Genomic DNA, 17,939 nt, shown 5'->3' with positions numbered 1-17,939 from the left:
GGGATGCATTTAATAATTTATTTCAATCTCAACAATACTTAGCCTTGTCAAGTTTGTGGCCTTTAGAAAAAAAATTAACAATTAATTTAAAAACCTGTGTAATTAGGTATGTTAACGGATTATTCAAAATGTTAAAAACATGTTAAATTATCCCCAAAACTAATACCAGATTAAGTGCATATTGGCATTTACCTGAACATACTATTTATAAGCATTGCAAGTTAAGGTTATTAATGCCAAATTTATTGTGTAAATGTGTGCTGTTCATTGATATTGTATAAAAAAAATACAATGGCTTAAATATGCTTTATTTTTTGCCTTAATGATTTTATTTTAGATAAATAGATCATCCCCTATCTGATGCCCATAGTTAGCTGGAATAGTCTCAAGCACCCCCCCCCCCCCCCGCCCCCCAAGACCCTTGTGAGTATAAGTGGTTCATACAATGAATTAATTAATTAATTAATACATCAGAAAACAAAACATTTAAAAAAAAAATATCTGATGCAGTGAACAATCTATTTCATTATATGCTCTTTTCTGTGCTCTTCGCCAGCATGATTCATTTCTGTCAGGGTAAGCTAATTTAATATTCACTCTGGTTAAATGAAAAAAAATGGATTTGGCAAAGAAGCTATGGTATTCATGAATGTTAGTTAGACAGCCTACACAAACATTCACACATCAACGTGTACGAGCACATCCAAACATGCGTATTACGCACAATTGGTAGGCGTAAATCCTCTGGTTGCCCACTCATGTTTCTTCCCTTCTATCTTGCCCTGGGATTTCTCTCTTCATCTGCAGATCTTATTGAACTATAGCGGTGGTTCTATGCCTGTTTTTCTTTATCATGAATTTTCAATGTGAAGTCCCTAAAGGCTACTGAGGCAAAATTTGGACAAACTCTCTTAGGTGTCCATCTACTGAGTTAGATGGACGCCCACCCACTCCAACCTCCTGCCTGCAGGTCTTACAGCAGTGTCATTACCGACTTCTGTCTCTTGTCAAATTCAAGGCTTTCACCCCAGGAAGATAAGGGACCGGCTGATCTTTTGGTGCTATCATGTATCAGGAGACACTGTTGGAGGTACTTTAATAGGAGAAGAAGGCACTGATGTTTCAAAGCTTGGTTGACGGGTGATTGTGTAGAGTCAAATAATAAGACAGATGACTGTGTGCAAAGACATGACCTTGATCTTGAAATAACCTATGTGATAAGGCACCAGTCTGGAACTTCACTCAAACTTCATAGCACACTATTTATTTTATTCTAATTTCTTCAACTGACGGTCTGAAATTCAGTTTGTGTTAAAGTATGTTGCCACATATTGTTTAAGATGGCATTTAAAAATTTATGTTTTTTGTTTGTTCAAAGGATTAGACTTTTTAGAATAAAAATTTCGGCTTGAAAATGTTTACAATTGTGCTTGATTATTTTCATGCAAATACAATTACGTAAATCTGTACAAGGTCTCAACTGTCTAGTAGCTGTAAGTCTATATTCGCATGGATCCACTTTGTGGCACATTCTTCATTTTCTTTATGAGCTGACTATTCTAGACTCTAAATCAATTGTTCCCAATTAGCTGTCAATGAAGACAAAATTATGTCAAGACTGTCTAGTCTTTGGCAATATTTTCTTTGGGAATAAGCAAATAATTGCTTATGTGCCATGCGATTGGCTGGCAACTAATTCAGTGTGTCGGCCGTCTATTGCCAAAAGTTGGCTGAGATGATGAATGAATGAATGAATAAATGAATTGTAAAACTAAGTCACCTAAAGTGTATAACACACACGTCCTTCAATTTTAGATGTGTAAGGGTTTTGTTTAATCATTTAAGTATTTAGCAATGTTTCATAAGGGAAACCCTGGGCCGAGTATGCATATAAAAAAAAATCTTAAAATGTACCATTTGGGATGACCGAGAGGTAAGCAGAAACCTGTTTTTTTGTCCTGTGACCTGCAATTCTTGTGTGCTGCTCAGCAAAATGTCAATTAAGCTCACAGCACATTTGCAATCAATAAACAGTAAAGCCACTCGCTGCCACAGTCCGTCTCCCATTATTGTGATGGCCTCTGAAACGCCTGTACATTCAAATTCACACAAAATTTCTATTAGAAGCATGACTATATTGATATGTACTTGGGGACATGGAGCCTGTAGGGATCTCAGGGTGACACAAGTATAAAGGAAGATTCACGCCTCAGAGATGGATTTCTGTCATGATTGTCAATGATCCGCTCACTCGCCCTCTCAGCCAGACAGTAGCCCAATTTGTATTCCTGTTTCTTTTTTGTAGCTGTCAACAAGATAGACGTGTGTCCATGTTTGCTGCTGGGGGAGTCAATGAGCCATTGATTTGGAGAACCACGCTGAATCCTGTGATGGCTCTATGATGAATGGTGCCTCTTTCTAGTAGTGTACGAAAAGTATAAAAAAGATAAACAAACTGCATTGGCAAGGACCGTTCCTCCTGGGCACGCACTGTATTGAGCATTTTGTTGACAAATACCTCAAATGTTTAACAAAACCTCTGTAGTATTTTGAAATTGTAAATTTTTACAAAGACAAAAACCTTCCTTCTCTAACTGAAACAGACATTCATATGCAATAATATCAATCCATTTTGAAGCATAATTCTTGGCTATTTATTTCTTTTTAATAATTCAGAATCTACACAGCCACATCTTGTTGTTATACCAAATTTGCTCTCTAGTTGGTGTTAAAAAGGGAGTATATGTATTCTACTGAGTTCAGTAAATACGACAGATAATGCGACATATTGGAAAAGATAACACTTACTCACTTATTAGAGCAGAAGTCCCACATTTGAAAAGATCATTTGTTCAAACCCTCTGGCTGGGCTTTTGATCTTCTCCCTCAACCTGTGTGGATTTTCTTCTGGTGTGTTGTTTTCCTCCTCCTTTTTAAGAACATGCATGTCAGGGCCACTGAAAACTCTAAATCAGAAGTGGGCAAGCCAGTCCTCGAGGGTCTCTGTGGGTGCATGTTTTTGTACCAACTGATCCAACACAGACAATTGAACCAATTAGATTTCTGCTGAAACAAGAAGCACCTGCCTGCAACCCACTGATTGCATATCTAACATACCAGATTGGTGGAAAGGTTTCCTCTTATGGGTTGAAACGAAAACCTGCACCCACTGAGGGCCTTTGTGGAATTAATTGCCCACCCCTCCTCTAAATGATCCGGGTTTTTTTTTTCATCTATATGTGCCCTATGATTGTCTGGCCGCCAGTCAATTATGTACCCTTACTTACTTACAGGTCAGTGTGAAAAGGATGAAATAAATGGATGTAAGGATACATGAATAGAGATAGGTAGAATACATGGTTTACACTACGCTCGTGTGATGAGTGTGTACGTATGTGGTCATCAAAAACCTCTTTAAATGAAAACCTTCACTGAACAAATCATATTCTTTCCAGAGGAAATACAAGTCACGCTCTTTCAAGGCTATAGGAGGACAATTGCACATGTTGTGTAAACACATCTTATATGTTTTGCAAACTTTGTTCGTCTTTTCCTATATTTTGTTTGCTTGGAAGGTTCTAGTGTGTGTAGTCAGGAGATTTTCCATGAAATTTGAACGTTGCTATGAACAGCCCAATTAAGGAACTCGATGAAACATTGCACACAATAACTCTTGTTAGCTATACAGACAAAACAAGCTCTCATTATTATATCCTATTGCCGTGTTTGTTCGGCACAATGGAAAATGGAACCAAGATTATGAGTCCACATATGCTGACACAATGTAAAAAAAAACCTATAAATACACCAATTACCATATTCAACTCATACTTACTTTGTGGGCTTAGTGTGTAACTTTTATATTAATTCACAGTTTTATGAATTTATTTGAAGTCAGCAAAGATCTTCTAGTTTATTTGGTTGTTGCAACACAGTTGACAAAGTTTCCCCCAACTTGTGTTAAGTGGGACATTCAGGTCCATGTAGCAGTGTAACACAGAAAATGAATAGAATGGGATTTGTGTAAAAGAAATGCTAATTATTTGAAATTACCGTATTTTTTGAACTGTAAGTCGCACCTGAGAATAAGACGCACCAGCCAAAGATTACACAATGAAGAGGAAAACAATATATAATTATACATATTGTTGCCAGAATTATATTGTTAAAAATACAGAAAATCCCATTCCAACATTCCTCAAACTCGTGTAATATATACAATGAAAATGATGTAAGTTATTCACATTTAATGTGATGGGTGGTTCCAAAAAAACTAGACGGATACCGGTCCACGGCCTGATGTATTCGGATGGATAACTTCCATTTTTTGCATTTGATTATTCATTTACAAAACATATTTTACAATACAAAAGTGATGCCACAAAACATGTAGCAAAATAACGCATGCTCACAGGACTAATTAAACCTCTATCTCCAGGCATCTCTTTAATGATTACCTTTCTTTATGGCTGTACAGGAAGGTCTAAAACAATTAAGGTATGCAGCGACCTTTTTTATTTAATTATTTTGGATTTAAATAGTATGGTAAGGCTGAAGCCATCAATCTGCCTTGATCAGCCATTGAATGTGTTGGTGGACAGGTATGGTTACACATTCTAGCTCCTATTTCACACTCGACTAAGCAGGTAAATGTCATACAGGAGCAGGGGAAATGATGATAAAAGTGACATGGCCAATAACTTCCATTATGTGTCTCTAACCCCGTTCCGTGTGCTAATTAATTTTCCGCTGCCTGGCAGGCATATGAAATGCTGTGTGAGTGATAGACCAGTTCCAGTGTTCCATACTATATATTAAATGTCATTTTAGACAGTCTCACTTCAGCTTTTGGTTGCCTCCGTTTTTTTTTCTTCCGTAAAATTCAATACCCCTTTTGTGTGGGAATGAAAAAATATACTTTGCTTTTTATTGATCTGAATCCATTTTCTCATTCAATACCCACATGCTTTACTATGAGATCCTGAGTACATTGAATCAATGTTTTCTGTTGTTTTTTTATTCAGAAAAACTGAAGAACAATGGCAACTAATTGTAAAACCGTGTTTTTTAATATTGGGTATACTTAGTGATGCATTCAGGTGAGTGACTATTTGTTGTTTATAAAATCACATTGCATTTTTTAAATGTACAATAGTTGGTGTTTTATTTATTTATGTATTAAATCAATAACACCACAACTGTCTATTGCTTGCCACCCAAATGCTCCATACCAATAGTGAAACAGGGAGTGCAGGATTTTAGCGCCGCCCTGAGCCAATCCTGAGAAAAACAGCTTGTTTGTTATCTTCACGCCGTCCCTCTTACATTTCAAGCAAAGGCTCTCCTTCATCATAATTTTCATACAGTGTGTAATGTCTTTATTCTAAAAGGCACCGCCAGGAGAACCATAATGTATCAAAGACAAACAGAAATGACCATTTACTTAATGGCATAATGGCTCCTGTGTCTCAATAGTAGTACCATAGTACCCCTTAACTATGATTTATTTGAAATTTTCTTTTTTACAACTGTATTATCAATGTTATTTTATACACTTGTTTGGTTTATTTGATGGATCGCATTCTCCAGTGCAATTTGACACTTTGTTGAAGTTTTGCAAACACACAATGCCTTCTCTCTTTTGTGTTGGTCTTAGCAACAAGAACACAGTCTAAAGAAAATGATGCCATATTTGCTTTCATCTTTCTCCAAATCTGATAATTCTATGAATAGGTGTAAGGCAATTAGTGGTACCTTTTCCAGCAACATAACTGTAAGGAGCAGCAATGCCAGCCCTAGAGGTTCATTTTGGCATCGAGTCTTAGTCTACTTCAGAGTCTGAAGCACAGTGATCATGAAGAAGAATGTCCTAGATTTGAAGGAGTGTGCAGGGGGAGGGAAGATGATAACAATATATTAGATGTATATATACATTACTACTGTATATATATATATATATATATATATACATATATACATATATACACACATATATATATACATATATATATATATATATATATACATATATATATACATATATACATATATACACACATATATATATACATATATATATATATATACATATATATATACATATATACATATATACACACATATATATACATATATATATATATATATATATATATATATATATATATATATATATATATATATATATATATACATATACATATATATATATATATATATATATATATATATATATATATATATATATATATATATATATATATATATATATATATATGTTTTTTTGTTGGCAATCCTGAGTATAGTGCTGGTGAAAACTGGGTCACAGATGCAATGCTTACAATAAAGAAAGATTGATGGCTATACCTTATTTTCTTTGGCACTCATTCATCCTTGAACGACTGTGCCTTCTTTTGTGCCAATTATCTAGTTCAAGATGGCCTAGAAGCTGAATGGTGTCCTAGGTGATTTATGGTGTGAGGTAGGTTATACCTTATATCTGTCAACTGTCAATCACATAAGGGAGACTTTTAAAATAATACAATCATTGCATTAAATGTGATGTTTGTTTTCAAAGAGAAATGTGGAAAAACTAAATTGTCATATGTATCTATCCACAATTTAGTAATCAGGATATCTTCAAATAAGCTATTGCAGTTTAAAATCAACTATGTATTAAGAAAAAAAGAACATCTAAACTCTTAGGAAATATGATCTAAAGGTGCATTTATAATGTCGCCATCAATCTCTACTGACACCTCTTACCTTATGTAACATTCAGACTTTCAATAGTGTTGTAAATTCAATGTAACCAACACGTTTTAACCAAGGTCACTTAACGGCCATCAAGGGATGACTTCACGAAAGGGCACAGAAGAAAAGGTGAAACAGAAAGCGACTGATGGGTCTACTCTAAGCAAACAAAGCCTTGACTATTTCAAGGTTGTCATGTGTCACTCTACCCATGAGTCTGTCTTTGCTCAAGCCTGTCTGCATTATGAATGGCGATCATGAACCCTAGCTGTCAATCAAAGTTGAATACAGAGACGGGACCTCAAGGCTGGGAAGAATATATAAGAACACTCGGGATGGAACCTCCTCGATCTCAGTACTGTGACACGGATGTGCTAACCACTCACCATGCCACCATATTCATTCGGTTATTTATCATTCATTTATACATTTACACCCTATATGCTTAATATGCCACATTTTAGAACCAGGAATTGGCAACCTCCAAATGGCTTTTTTCAGTGTTTAGGGCTCCGGATTTAAGTGGTCCTTGAGGAAGAAGGTAGGTATTAGCGTAAAAGGCATGTATATATATATGAAACACTTTACTTTTTATTATGAAAATATGGTTTTCTACGTATATTGATTCAGAAGAATGTGAGGTGAGAGAAAAAAACATTTTACAGTATGCAGGCAACATGCATACGATGAAAGGAGCAACACAAAGGAAGTGTCATGTAAATAGTTAATAAATAAAAAGAACTGAACTAATTAGGCTCTGTTGTTGTTTAGAGAATGCTCAAAACCCCATGTTTTATTCATTAAGGCGACTGAAGGTTCTCTGTCATGGTCGCTCATGCTCACTCTCTCAAATCTAATTTCAAACAGAACCCATTGGGCCGTGGAGCCACATTCTGCATTACAATGAACTTATTACCCAGTGCTAAGAAAAAGACGAAAACAAAAAAAGGCAATCGCATTATAAACAGGTGAAAGGGTTAAGTAAGACTTAGAAAAAGTGTTTCTGAATCTTACCTGACAATCGTTGGACATTTCGGCACATTTTGGCATACATTACTACTGTAATAGAAATTAATATGCATGGAAATTATGGGTCTGAATCTCCCAGGTAAAGATAAACTGTTAGATTAGTGGTTCTTAACCTGGTTGGAGATACCGAACCCCACCAGTTTCATATATATATATATATATATATATATATATATATATATATATATATATATATATATATATATATATATATATATATATATATATATATATATATATATATATATATATATATGTTTTTTTTTCTCAAATTCAAGATGTATAAATTCCTCGCAGCACTGATTGGCCAAGCAATGTCACGTGATCATCTGCAACCAGTGATGGTCAAGCGGGGCATGTTCTCGAAAGAGGGTATTTACGGAAATCAAAAAAAAAAAAAATGAAAATGACTTGTTGCTACAGATACCATACATTTCAAGTTTATTTGACCTGCTACATTGGCTTCTGCTAAAAGCAGGCTTGGCTTTGAGCTAACATATATCTGATTGGGCCAGACATTGAGGGAGAGACATGCAGACAAAGCCTGAGGTGAGAAGGCAGGAGGTAAAGGGAACAGGAGAGATATGCAGCAGTGCACAAGGGGTAAAGGCATGTATATTAGACGTGAGCATGGAGAGGAAAGAGAAAAACAGTTGTTGTTTTTTAAAGCCTAATTTTAATAGACAAGTGCAAGAGCAACTGCACTTCTGTGGAAACATGCACCATTCTAAGAACAGGGAATGAAGTAGCAAAGCTTTAGCGTAAGTGTGCCCCAGGGAAGATGGAATAGAGCACCTTTAGTCTCTCCACCACCAGGAACTGCTTTGGAAAAAAACTTGTCTTTCCTTTTTCGTATGTCTCACTTTGAAGAGGAGCAACCCTATTTTTTTTCTTTCAGTTATAATAGAATATACTTTTACCTGTCCCCACACAAATTCCTTCCACACTGTGTGTGTGTGTGTGTGTACTTCACAGTACAATTTCTAATAGAATTTAACATTGTTCCTGGAAGCTTTTTGATACTGCGGCAATGACCTTGGTTTGTGAGCCTGGTTTTGTTGTCTGGAATGGCAGGGAGACGTGACCAATTTGATTGTTGAAGCTACACGCTTGCTCTTTATCCCCATGGCTTGTCAAAAAAATAGACACATCACTAGGCAAGGTAACACGGGTACTGCAACACTGCCAAATCCCAGAGGTGCGCTTGCAAAGGAATTCATCTGTACTAATGAATAAGACAGATCTGTAATTGTTAGTTTACATGCAGGTATGCTCTGCCTCTGTTCCCAAGGGAGAGGTGTTTGTAAACAGAAAATAATACAACCCAATTAGGAACATTATTGTGTTAAACGATGAGAGTTTTACTTCTTAATATGGAGGGGGGTAGCCAAATAAGCTCAGGGCAAAATTTTAATGGCCCGGCATTGCATTTCTGTCGCAATTCCATCAATGGTGGGATTCTTTCTAAAACAAGAACTTGAACAAAGTTATAGGTTGATTGGTTAAATACAAAAAGAGAGAAAAAGTTATTTCAAATTTCATTTAGAAGGTTCTCCTGTAAAAGTCGGATTATTATTTGACAGGATCAACATCTAACCATAGACTGGGAATGTCTTGAAACAATGGACTAAAACGTAGTTTATGTCCACCTTGATGTCAAATCAAAGCATTTTTAAATAAAAAATACTATATTTAATCACAACAAATTTCTCAAAGAGCTTCACAGACCCACAGTTGAAAGACGTACTACAAACTAGCAATTTATATGACATCCACTCTCCTGAACCTCTAAAAGAGCAAGGTAAATCATTATGATATGTAGGTCACATTTAGGCTCCTTTTTGTGCTTAATGCAAACCCTGGAATTGTCACAATAAGAATATTATCATTGCCAGATAAAGGTTGTCGGCAGCTACCATATGTATCATCAGGGAATGTACGTTTTTAGTGGTAAAAGTTTGTTTAGCTGCCACTTTTCCTGTGCAATATGTCTTCATACATTTCCTTAAACCTCTTTGGTATAGTTCCGGCTTTTCGAAAGAGCTGCTTCAATAAAGTTGAATTGATTGGATATGTCAGAACAGTGTTGTAAGTACTAGGTGATAGAATAAGACTCCTCCTCCATTTAGACAAGGCTTCCTACTTTACATGGAAGGCTTCTTTCACGCTTCTTAGTATTTCGGTCCTGCCAGTGCAAAATTTTGAATTAGTGTCCCTAAAAGAATTCCCCTTCTTTTGAAGATATAAATCGGCGCATTGCTGGGTTTCTACAAATCATAGGAATCTGCAGTATATTTCATTGCATGAAAAACATTGCTGAGTTTACTTCCCAGGATTTTGTCCTTGGAATAAACCAATTTTTGATTCTTACTTGACATTAATTTTGCAACAGAAAGAAAGAACAGCCAGCACCCTTAAAAAGCTTTTTAAATGTGAAAACCTGCCAGAGGAGTGGGAGGGAAAGGGAGACCCTTTTTTTAATATGGAAACCTTTGGCCTTTGTGTGTCAATAATCCTCAAGTGTGAATATATTTAGGATTTGTGAATACACATCAAGTGCAATGTTGCGTACAGCAACATGACACCTGTGCTTCTTTCCCTAATCCATAGAAACATGGGAAAAGGACCATCACCAAGATTAGTAAAAAATATATATTCCTGTGTTTGAGTCATGATGGAGCTTCCCTCTCTGGAATGATATACAGACATAATGTAGCCATGGCTTGTACTGGAGCCTAACTCCACAAAATATGGGCACAAGGCAGGAGACACAGACAAAATTTTCACATTTTTAAATTATTTTCATTCATTGAGCGTAAATAAAGGCATTTTCTTTGACCCACAGTCAAATGTACAACACGGCGTGATAATTTCATGTCATAGAACCAGGCTTCTTGTGTTTGCTTATTTTTAGTTAGGATGAGTATTTCAGAACGTGTTTCTTATTTTGATGGAATGGTAAGCTTTCTATGTTCTAAAGTCATGTGCTGGAAATATTGTCTTTAACAGAACACAGAGGATTTGTGTTATTTCCCAAACATTTGCATTTTCGCACATTTGCAGCATTTCTTCAGCAATTTGACCTTTAAATTATTTTGAATGAATTTATCTCAATATGATTAAAATTCCATTATTATATCATCAATTCAAATACATGTATGTATATATTTTAATTATCTAGCACAGGCTTGGCGAACATGTGGCTCTCAAGCCGCATGCTCTTTGTTTTCTATCATATTTTGTATATACTGTGGCTCTTTGCCTCGATTCATGTTTCTCTTATGTTTATTCTCTCCTAAAACACTCAAATTCATCTGGGCCCATTAAATACAAATAATACATTATTTTTTTAAATAATTTAGTAGACTGGATTTCTTTTATGCTGCTTCTAACGTAAGAGACCGCCAATCATCTCCGCAGGTGCGGCTCTCTGCCTCTCACAGTTTAAAATGTTTGCCTTTTGTGTATATCTTTGGCACCCCTGATCTAGCATAATATAATTTTCTCAATCCAGGTTTGTCTTACAAAAATGTTTTGCAAAACTCTAACAACAAGTGGTATAATTTTACAATAATGATACATTAGAATACGAATCAATTTTAAAATGATTGATCATAAAGAAAAATATCCTTGCATATACTGAATATAAATTTGATCTAAATGGCAAGAATAACGACAACTATGATTCACTCCTGCCCGGGATGACCTTTTCTTGTATGCATGGCCTTGTAAGAGTATATAAAAGAGGCCCACCTCTCATTTAACGCTATCACCTCCAAGACCTCAGGGACACAGAAGAATCTACAGGATGACTGGTATTTCTACACACTCTTATTACTCTAAATACAGAATTCACTATTTAGTACTTGTGATTTATGGAGGACCAATCATGACAAAATATAAAGCAAAATTATATGAATTACTAAGTTAAGTAAAGGAAGAGCTGCACTCACTCACTTACTAACTATGTTCCACTGTGCATCTTTGTGTTTGTTTTTAGCTTTCGAAGGAGCTCTACGGGCGATATTGTTATGGCCCTGCCTCTTTAGCGCCAGCTTTTTGCTCGAGTGTACAGATCAGGACCAGGTCATCCACCCCTACTGTTTATCTATCTCACAGGAGAAGCTTCTCGACAGGGTGATCCAACATGCCGAGCTCATCTACCGCGTCTCAGAAGAGTCATGCTCTTTGTTTGTGAGTAAGCCCAACCTTAACCCAAACATAAAAATGTCATATTTGCTGCACAAGCAAGGCTGCCTTTAGTAAACCAGTTCAATGTTTTAGGGACATCATAAATGGATAACTCCCCAGATTAAATATCATAGATAACAATTTGAAATTCCATATCTGTAAATATACCAAACGTACAGTGATAGTATTACAATTCAGCACTTTGACTGACTAGCTGCCAATTCAGGTTGTAGTCCACCATCTTGCCAAAATCAGATAGGCTAGGCTCAAGCATCCCATGAGAGTGATCAGAATAAGTGGTGTTAAATGGATAAACAGATGAAATAATTATTTCAATGCCCATTCTCTTTTTTCACATCCATAATATAGAATAATGATGGGAATGAGAATATGTTGAGACATAATTCAGTGTGACTATATTTCAACATGGGGAAAATAATAATAGTACATTTAAAATTTGATGCCAAATATTGGCTTTGAAAAGTCTACACTTTTAGTGTTAACTCACAAGAAATAAAATACATTAGTTTCATACTCATATTTTTTTATTTCTATAATGATATAGAGAATGAATGGCATGTAAGTCCTTTATTATATGTTTATAATTATTATCAGTGATTCAATAAGTGATTGATAGGATAAATGAACACAACTGCACTGTCTAAATGCTAGACAATTTTGGTCATGTCATTCAGTGTTGTTGTCTTTTTAGTCCTGAATGCATATTTACTATTGCACTTCAGAGTGACAGTAGTTAAAAAAGGTATCATACAAATGTAATAATTATAGACGAATGAAGATTCAAAAGTGTCATAATTTGTAAATTTTAAAAAGGTACACCATGCACACTATGTTCTATGTGCCAAGATGATAGTAGAACTTGTCACAAAGAAGGTTGGAGACAATAACACTAAAAGACAGCGCATTCCCTCGGGGTCTCCAGTAGTGAAGGTTCTGTTCAAATGAGCTCTTCTGAAACAACAGTTAAAATAATAACTTGAGGGTTTTTGTGTGTGTGTGTGTGACTCCCCCACCCCCTTGTCTCCATCACATGCAGGAGGACATATTTGTCCCATATCCATTGCGACTTCAAAGGAATCAGGCGGCATATGCGTGCCTAACAAAAGCCATCCCCATTCCAAGCTCCATTGGTGAAGTCCAGCAGATGTCTGTAAGCAAGTATTGATGTTCAGTATTCGCATGAACAGCAAAATAGTCAGTGTGTTTGTATGTGAGCCTTAAAGAGACATGTATATAACATATCAAATGTTGACTGCAAAACTCAATACTGGAGGATTTAGATACAATTGCATAGCACAGTTCTGTATGCACACACACACACACGTACAAACACAAACTAAGCGTATGGGTGTATATTTTGCATACAACTCAATTCAATATTTCAAAATAAATTCAAAAAGATTTGAAGTGAAAAAAATATGATAATGCAGTATTATAGATCAATAATATTGTTCATTTACGGGGAGGTAAAATTTAACAATGACCCATAAACTATAACTTCTAACCCTATTTTTGATCACAAGTATTGTTTAAGCACATTTATTGTAGTAAACCATGTATGTATGGAGATCTGTGGCAGAGAACTATAGTCATTCTCTAACCCAGAGGTTCTGGGTTTGAGTCCCTGCCATGGTGACCTTGTCTAAGTATCCTTGAGGAAGATACTGAACCCCTAATGTTAAACCATTTACCATGTCTTCCAGGACAAATGGTTGCTCCACTCTGTGCTCATGCTAGTCCAGTCATGGATCGAGCCATTGGTCTACCTACAGACAACAATGGACCGCTATGATGGTGCTCCAGAAATGCTCCTCAACAAGACCAAGTGGATGTCTGATAAACTTATCAGTCTGGAGCATGGGGTGGTGGTTCTCACTAAAAAGGTAGGAACTACTGCTATGCAAATGTAAAAGTTTAGTGTGTAGTCTGCCTTTCGTCTTAAGTCGACTGGGATAGGCTCCAGCAACCCTTATGAGGATGCGTCGTTGGAAGATGAATGAATTAATCGTAAGAATCACACTTTTCTTATAATGTGGTGAATATGTCTATATATTTTCTGACTCTTGAATTAGGTGGTGGGCTGTTCTATTGTAAAAAAAAAACATTTTATCAATATAGATTGTGAAACACTCATGTTCAATTAAATAACACTCAATCAAGTACAGTCAATCAAGCAGTGATATTGACCACAACTGTTTAAAGATTTATTTTGAGATCATGAAACTACTAGTTCCCCTGTGATGTGCCATAATGTGTCTGTCCAGATGCTGAACGAAGGCCTAATGACAACAAGTTACAGCGAACAAGGCCTGTTCCAATATGAAATGCAAACAGATGTGGTGGAATCTGTCATGAGGGACTACATCTTACTCAGTTGCTTCAAGAAAGATTCCCATAAGATGGAGGCATTCCTTAAGCTTCTCAAGTGTCGAGAACCTGCAAATGATAATTGTTCATGAAAAAATATACTACCTGACTTAGTTTGATGTTTTAGTAGACAGTGTTACCTGAAAAAAAATCATATAAAAATACCTGCAATAAACATTTTAAAGACTGAAGGACTTGCGTTCATTTAATCTTCGCTGAATTTTTATTCTTCCTGTGTGGAGTTTCCATGTTCTGCCTGCACCTGCTTGGACTGTCTCCAGGTATTCTGTTTTCCTTCACATCACCAAAACATGTCGCAGGCTGATTGAATATTTCAAATGGCCTGCAGGTATGAATCTATATGCCATTGGTTGTTTGTCTTCATGTGCCCAGTGATTGGCTGGCCCCCTCTTCAGAGTGTTCCCCACCTACTGCTCCTAGTTTCTTGGTATAGGCTCCACCACATCTGCAACCCTCGTGAGGATAAGCGTCTTAGAAAATTGATTACGGAATAAACAGTTAAAGTACAGATTATTAAAAAAAATCTTATCGCTTCTTCCATATAGTATCTAGTTGTATTGCTCTGTTTCTTGATAGCACATTAAGTCATCTTCATAATTTAACCGCAACAGCTTTGTAATCAAATTGCAACCCATGATTCTACATTACATATGATACTGGACTGATGCCAAAATTCATAAATTTTGTATTGCTTTTAAAATGTAAAGAAACCTACACATGATGTGAAGGTGAAGTGAAAACAATTGTCACATTTGCTTACTGTTTATAGTATATTGCAGTATTATGTTGCATACCAGAGATCATAATATTTGGATCCAGATAAGCAACCCACCAATTCTCCCACTATATTTACATTGTTTATGTATGGAATAATAATACACAACATTTTATAGAACCACCCTCCCCATCTGACATCAAGAATTAATTCTTAGAAATAGCCCCAAGTATGTTTGTTGCATAATGAGGTGCTTTGTTTTGGTTATAATTGAAACGTAACTCTATGCCTTCAAGGTAGGGAATGTAATTAAGACCGGATGATGATTTACTTGTTGAGCTTGTTGGTGTATGAGACTAAAGCATAAGTATTAATTGGGTAGACATTAAAAAATTCTAGTTTTTACAGGGTTTTCTTTTCTTAGTTGCCAGTGGCCCGTGGTTAAATGATCATGTGTAGTCAAGTCGAATATGGAACCAAAAAGCATTTATAGTATACTGATATACGGACATGTTTCGAATTGACTAACCAATTACCTTCACAATGGATACTTCTGCCTTCAGAGGGGACTTAATTACCAGAATTAATCAACCTGTAAACCTAACCAATCTTAACAAATATAACACATCTTCTGTGTAAGGCAAAACAATTGAGGTGGTCGAAATATACACTCAGGAAGAAGACACATAGATTAAATAAATACTTATTATAACTATTGAGTCACAACTTTTTTGAACAGAGATTTAAAAACACCCACACACAACTTTTTTGATGCTCTGATCATGTCATGGTTGGCCTATACTTTGTAATTAACAGCATCTCCAACCGACACACAAACACAAAAATAGTTTTGGACAGATGGGTTATCCATAGATTTCATCTGGGTGATGGTGATAAGACTGATTTATTTCACTTTTTTCCAATTGCACGTGGGTGTGTTTGTGTTGTTTGTTTCACTTTTACTTGACATTGAAACATAACTTGACATTAAATTGATTTGGAGGTGCGAACAAGATTGAAAGTTCACCATCTGGAGCCAGCACAAAGCTTTGCATTGATTCATTGTTTATTGCACTAAAGAGATCCCTTTTAAAGGCTCTGGGAAGGACACATTTGCCTCTTTCTTCAAGGACAAAAAGAAATAAAATGAATGATGCAGAGTTTGTCCCTCTAATGCTGACAATCACAATCGCTTTAAAGTTATGCTCAAAATGTGTTTGTGCGTGGTCTCATTACAAGCTGTGCCATATATATATAAATCAACTGCTATGGCCAAACCATAGATTTTTGATGGGAATTAATCCCACAATGCCTGCACTGATGCCAGGCAAATGAACCACTAGTACTTAGTATTTAGTTGGCTAAATATGGAAGCACTCCAATCTCAACTTTTGCCTTAGTTGAGGTTCACAGAGGCAGGGTACTAACTAGAGGTAGCCACTAGATAGCAGCAATAACCCTCTAACCCGTTCTATGAGATGCCCTTGAGAAATACTGTACTGCACCGCATTCAAAATTAAATATAAAACAGTAGTGATACAGAGTGGTGACTGGAAAAGTTAGAAGACAAAATACTGTCTTTCTCGAATAGGATGCAATAAACAGATGTGTTAATATACATTTTGGTATGTTGCTTTCTGTGTGCAATCACTTCAACAGATGCTACTTTTACTGTATTTCATCACTTTCGATGCAGTTTGGAGCAGATTATTGTACATATGCTGTGTCTCACTGGAAAAGTCTCTGGGAATGGTCAATATGTGAAGAACTATAAACAAGATTTCTGTGATTGTTTCAAGGAAGCCTTTAGGGAGAAGGAGGGAGTATGGAATTATAGCTAGTGTAGTATAACTTTTGTGTGGATAATATGGTAATAACAATTGCAATAAAATCCTACAAATAGTTAATATATCTCATAACTCAGAGGATTACAGGGAAATAAAAAGGACAATTTCGCAACCCAGGGAAAAAAGTTGAATGGATGTGAAACAGATGTTATGATCGTGTTCAGGTTATTGAATAGATATGATCATCTCACATCTGTTACAAAGGATAGCAAGGGCTTGTAAATGTACCTCTATGCTGCTGTTTAAAATAGTTTTACATCAGTCATCATCTTTTGTCAATAATAAGAGGAATTAATTTGACCCTACGGAAAATAATCAATGCATAATCATTCTTTCCAATCTTTTTGTCTTTCATTTCTTTCAATTGACATTGCTTCAGCTTTTGCTAATTGCTTCCTATGCTAAATTGAATGAATTTGAAATGAAATTTCACTTGGTTTCTGTATCTGATGTAATCTAAATATGTTTTTTTGCGGCAAAAGCTTCTTTCATCCTTCTTTCTGACTTTCTTTCATTTCTTCATTCTGGTCATGCTGTTCCCTTTTTAAGACCTCGTGCAAACACCGCATTTTGTTTAGGGCAGGGTACTCTCTCTCTCTCTCTCTCGGTGACCACTCCCTGGTGGAAATCGCCCCCCGCCCCCTTTTTTCATTCATAATTGCTGATAAACAGAGTTGGCTGATGGAACTTGGCGATTGTGTGGAGCATTGTGGGCAGTATCTGGCATCAGCCTAATTGTCACAAACAATCTGTCTCATTTTGCAACGAGAGGGCAATTTCGCCGAACACACTTGAGGGCCAAAGCGTTTATAAATGGACCCATTTGGGACCTCTTTCAAGTGTTTTCCAGCACTCCTTCACAAATGATTCCAATCTGAAGCAGCTTGTGTTTTGGGATGTTCTTTAAACAGTACCGTAGCTTGCGATAAACAGCTCCAATTTGCTATTGTTATGATTCATTGTCACAGATATGAAGGGAATGGGATCCAGGATGG

At 36.1% G+C, this 17,939-nt stretch overlaps 2 protein-coding genes across 9 annotated transcripts in view; one reads left to right on the top strand and one right to left on the bottom strand.

Annotated features, from left to right (window-relative positions):
• kirrel3b (kirre like nephrin family adhesion molecule 3b) overlaps positions 1 to 3,000 on the bottom strand; it is a 141,604-nt gene extending 138,604 nt beyond the window's left edge. For all 8 annotated transcript variants that reach the window (XM_077611142.1, XM_077611143.1, XM_077611147.1 and 5 more), the window contains exon 1: positions 2,813 to 3,000. The gene's annotated coding sequence lies outside the window, so the exon portion shown is untranslated. The remainder of the gene's footprint in view (positions 1 to 2,812) is intronic.
• Positions 3,001 to 11,558: 8,558 nt separating this feature from the next.
• Positions 11,559 to 14,516, top strand: smtla (somatolactin alpha). The gene is made up of 5 exons (XM_077611151.1): positions 11,559 to 11,597; positions 11,783 to 11,976; positions 13,031 to 13,144; positions 13,698 to 13,877; positions 14,259 to 14,516. Exons 1-5 carry the CDS (start codon positions 11,591 to 11,593, stop codon positions 14,451 to 14,453), a joined length of 690 nt encoding a protein of 229 aa, XP_077467277.1. The 5' UTR covers positions 11,559 to 11,590; the 3' UTR covers positions 14,454 to 14,516.
• Positions 14,517 to 17,939: the final 3,423 nt, after the last annotated feature.

This window comes from Stigmatopora argus, chromosome 10, assembly GCF_051989625.1.
Source record: "Stigmatopora argus isolate UIUO_Sarg chromosome 10, RoL_Sarg_1.0, whole genome shotgun sequence".
Lineage (NCBI taxonomy): Eukaryota > Metazoa > Chordata > Actinopteri > Syngnathiformes > Syngnathidae > Stigmatopora > Stigmatopora argus.
This window is presented reverse-complemented; position numbering and strand designations above follow the sequence as displayed.

Excerpts from the sequence above, each read along its gene's own strand:
- smtla (XM_077611151.1), top strand. Across the intron at positions 13,145-13,697 it reads GTGAAGTCCAGCAGATGTCT|GACAAATGGTTGCTCCACTC; the intron begins GTAAGCAAGTAT and ends CATGTCTTCCAG. Across the intron at positions 13,878-14,258 it reads TGGTGGTTCTCACTAAAAAG|ATGCTGAACGAAGGCCTAAT; the intron begins GTAGGAACTACT and ends GTGTCTGTCCAG.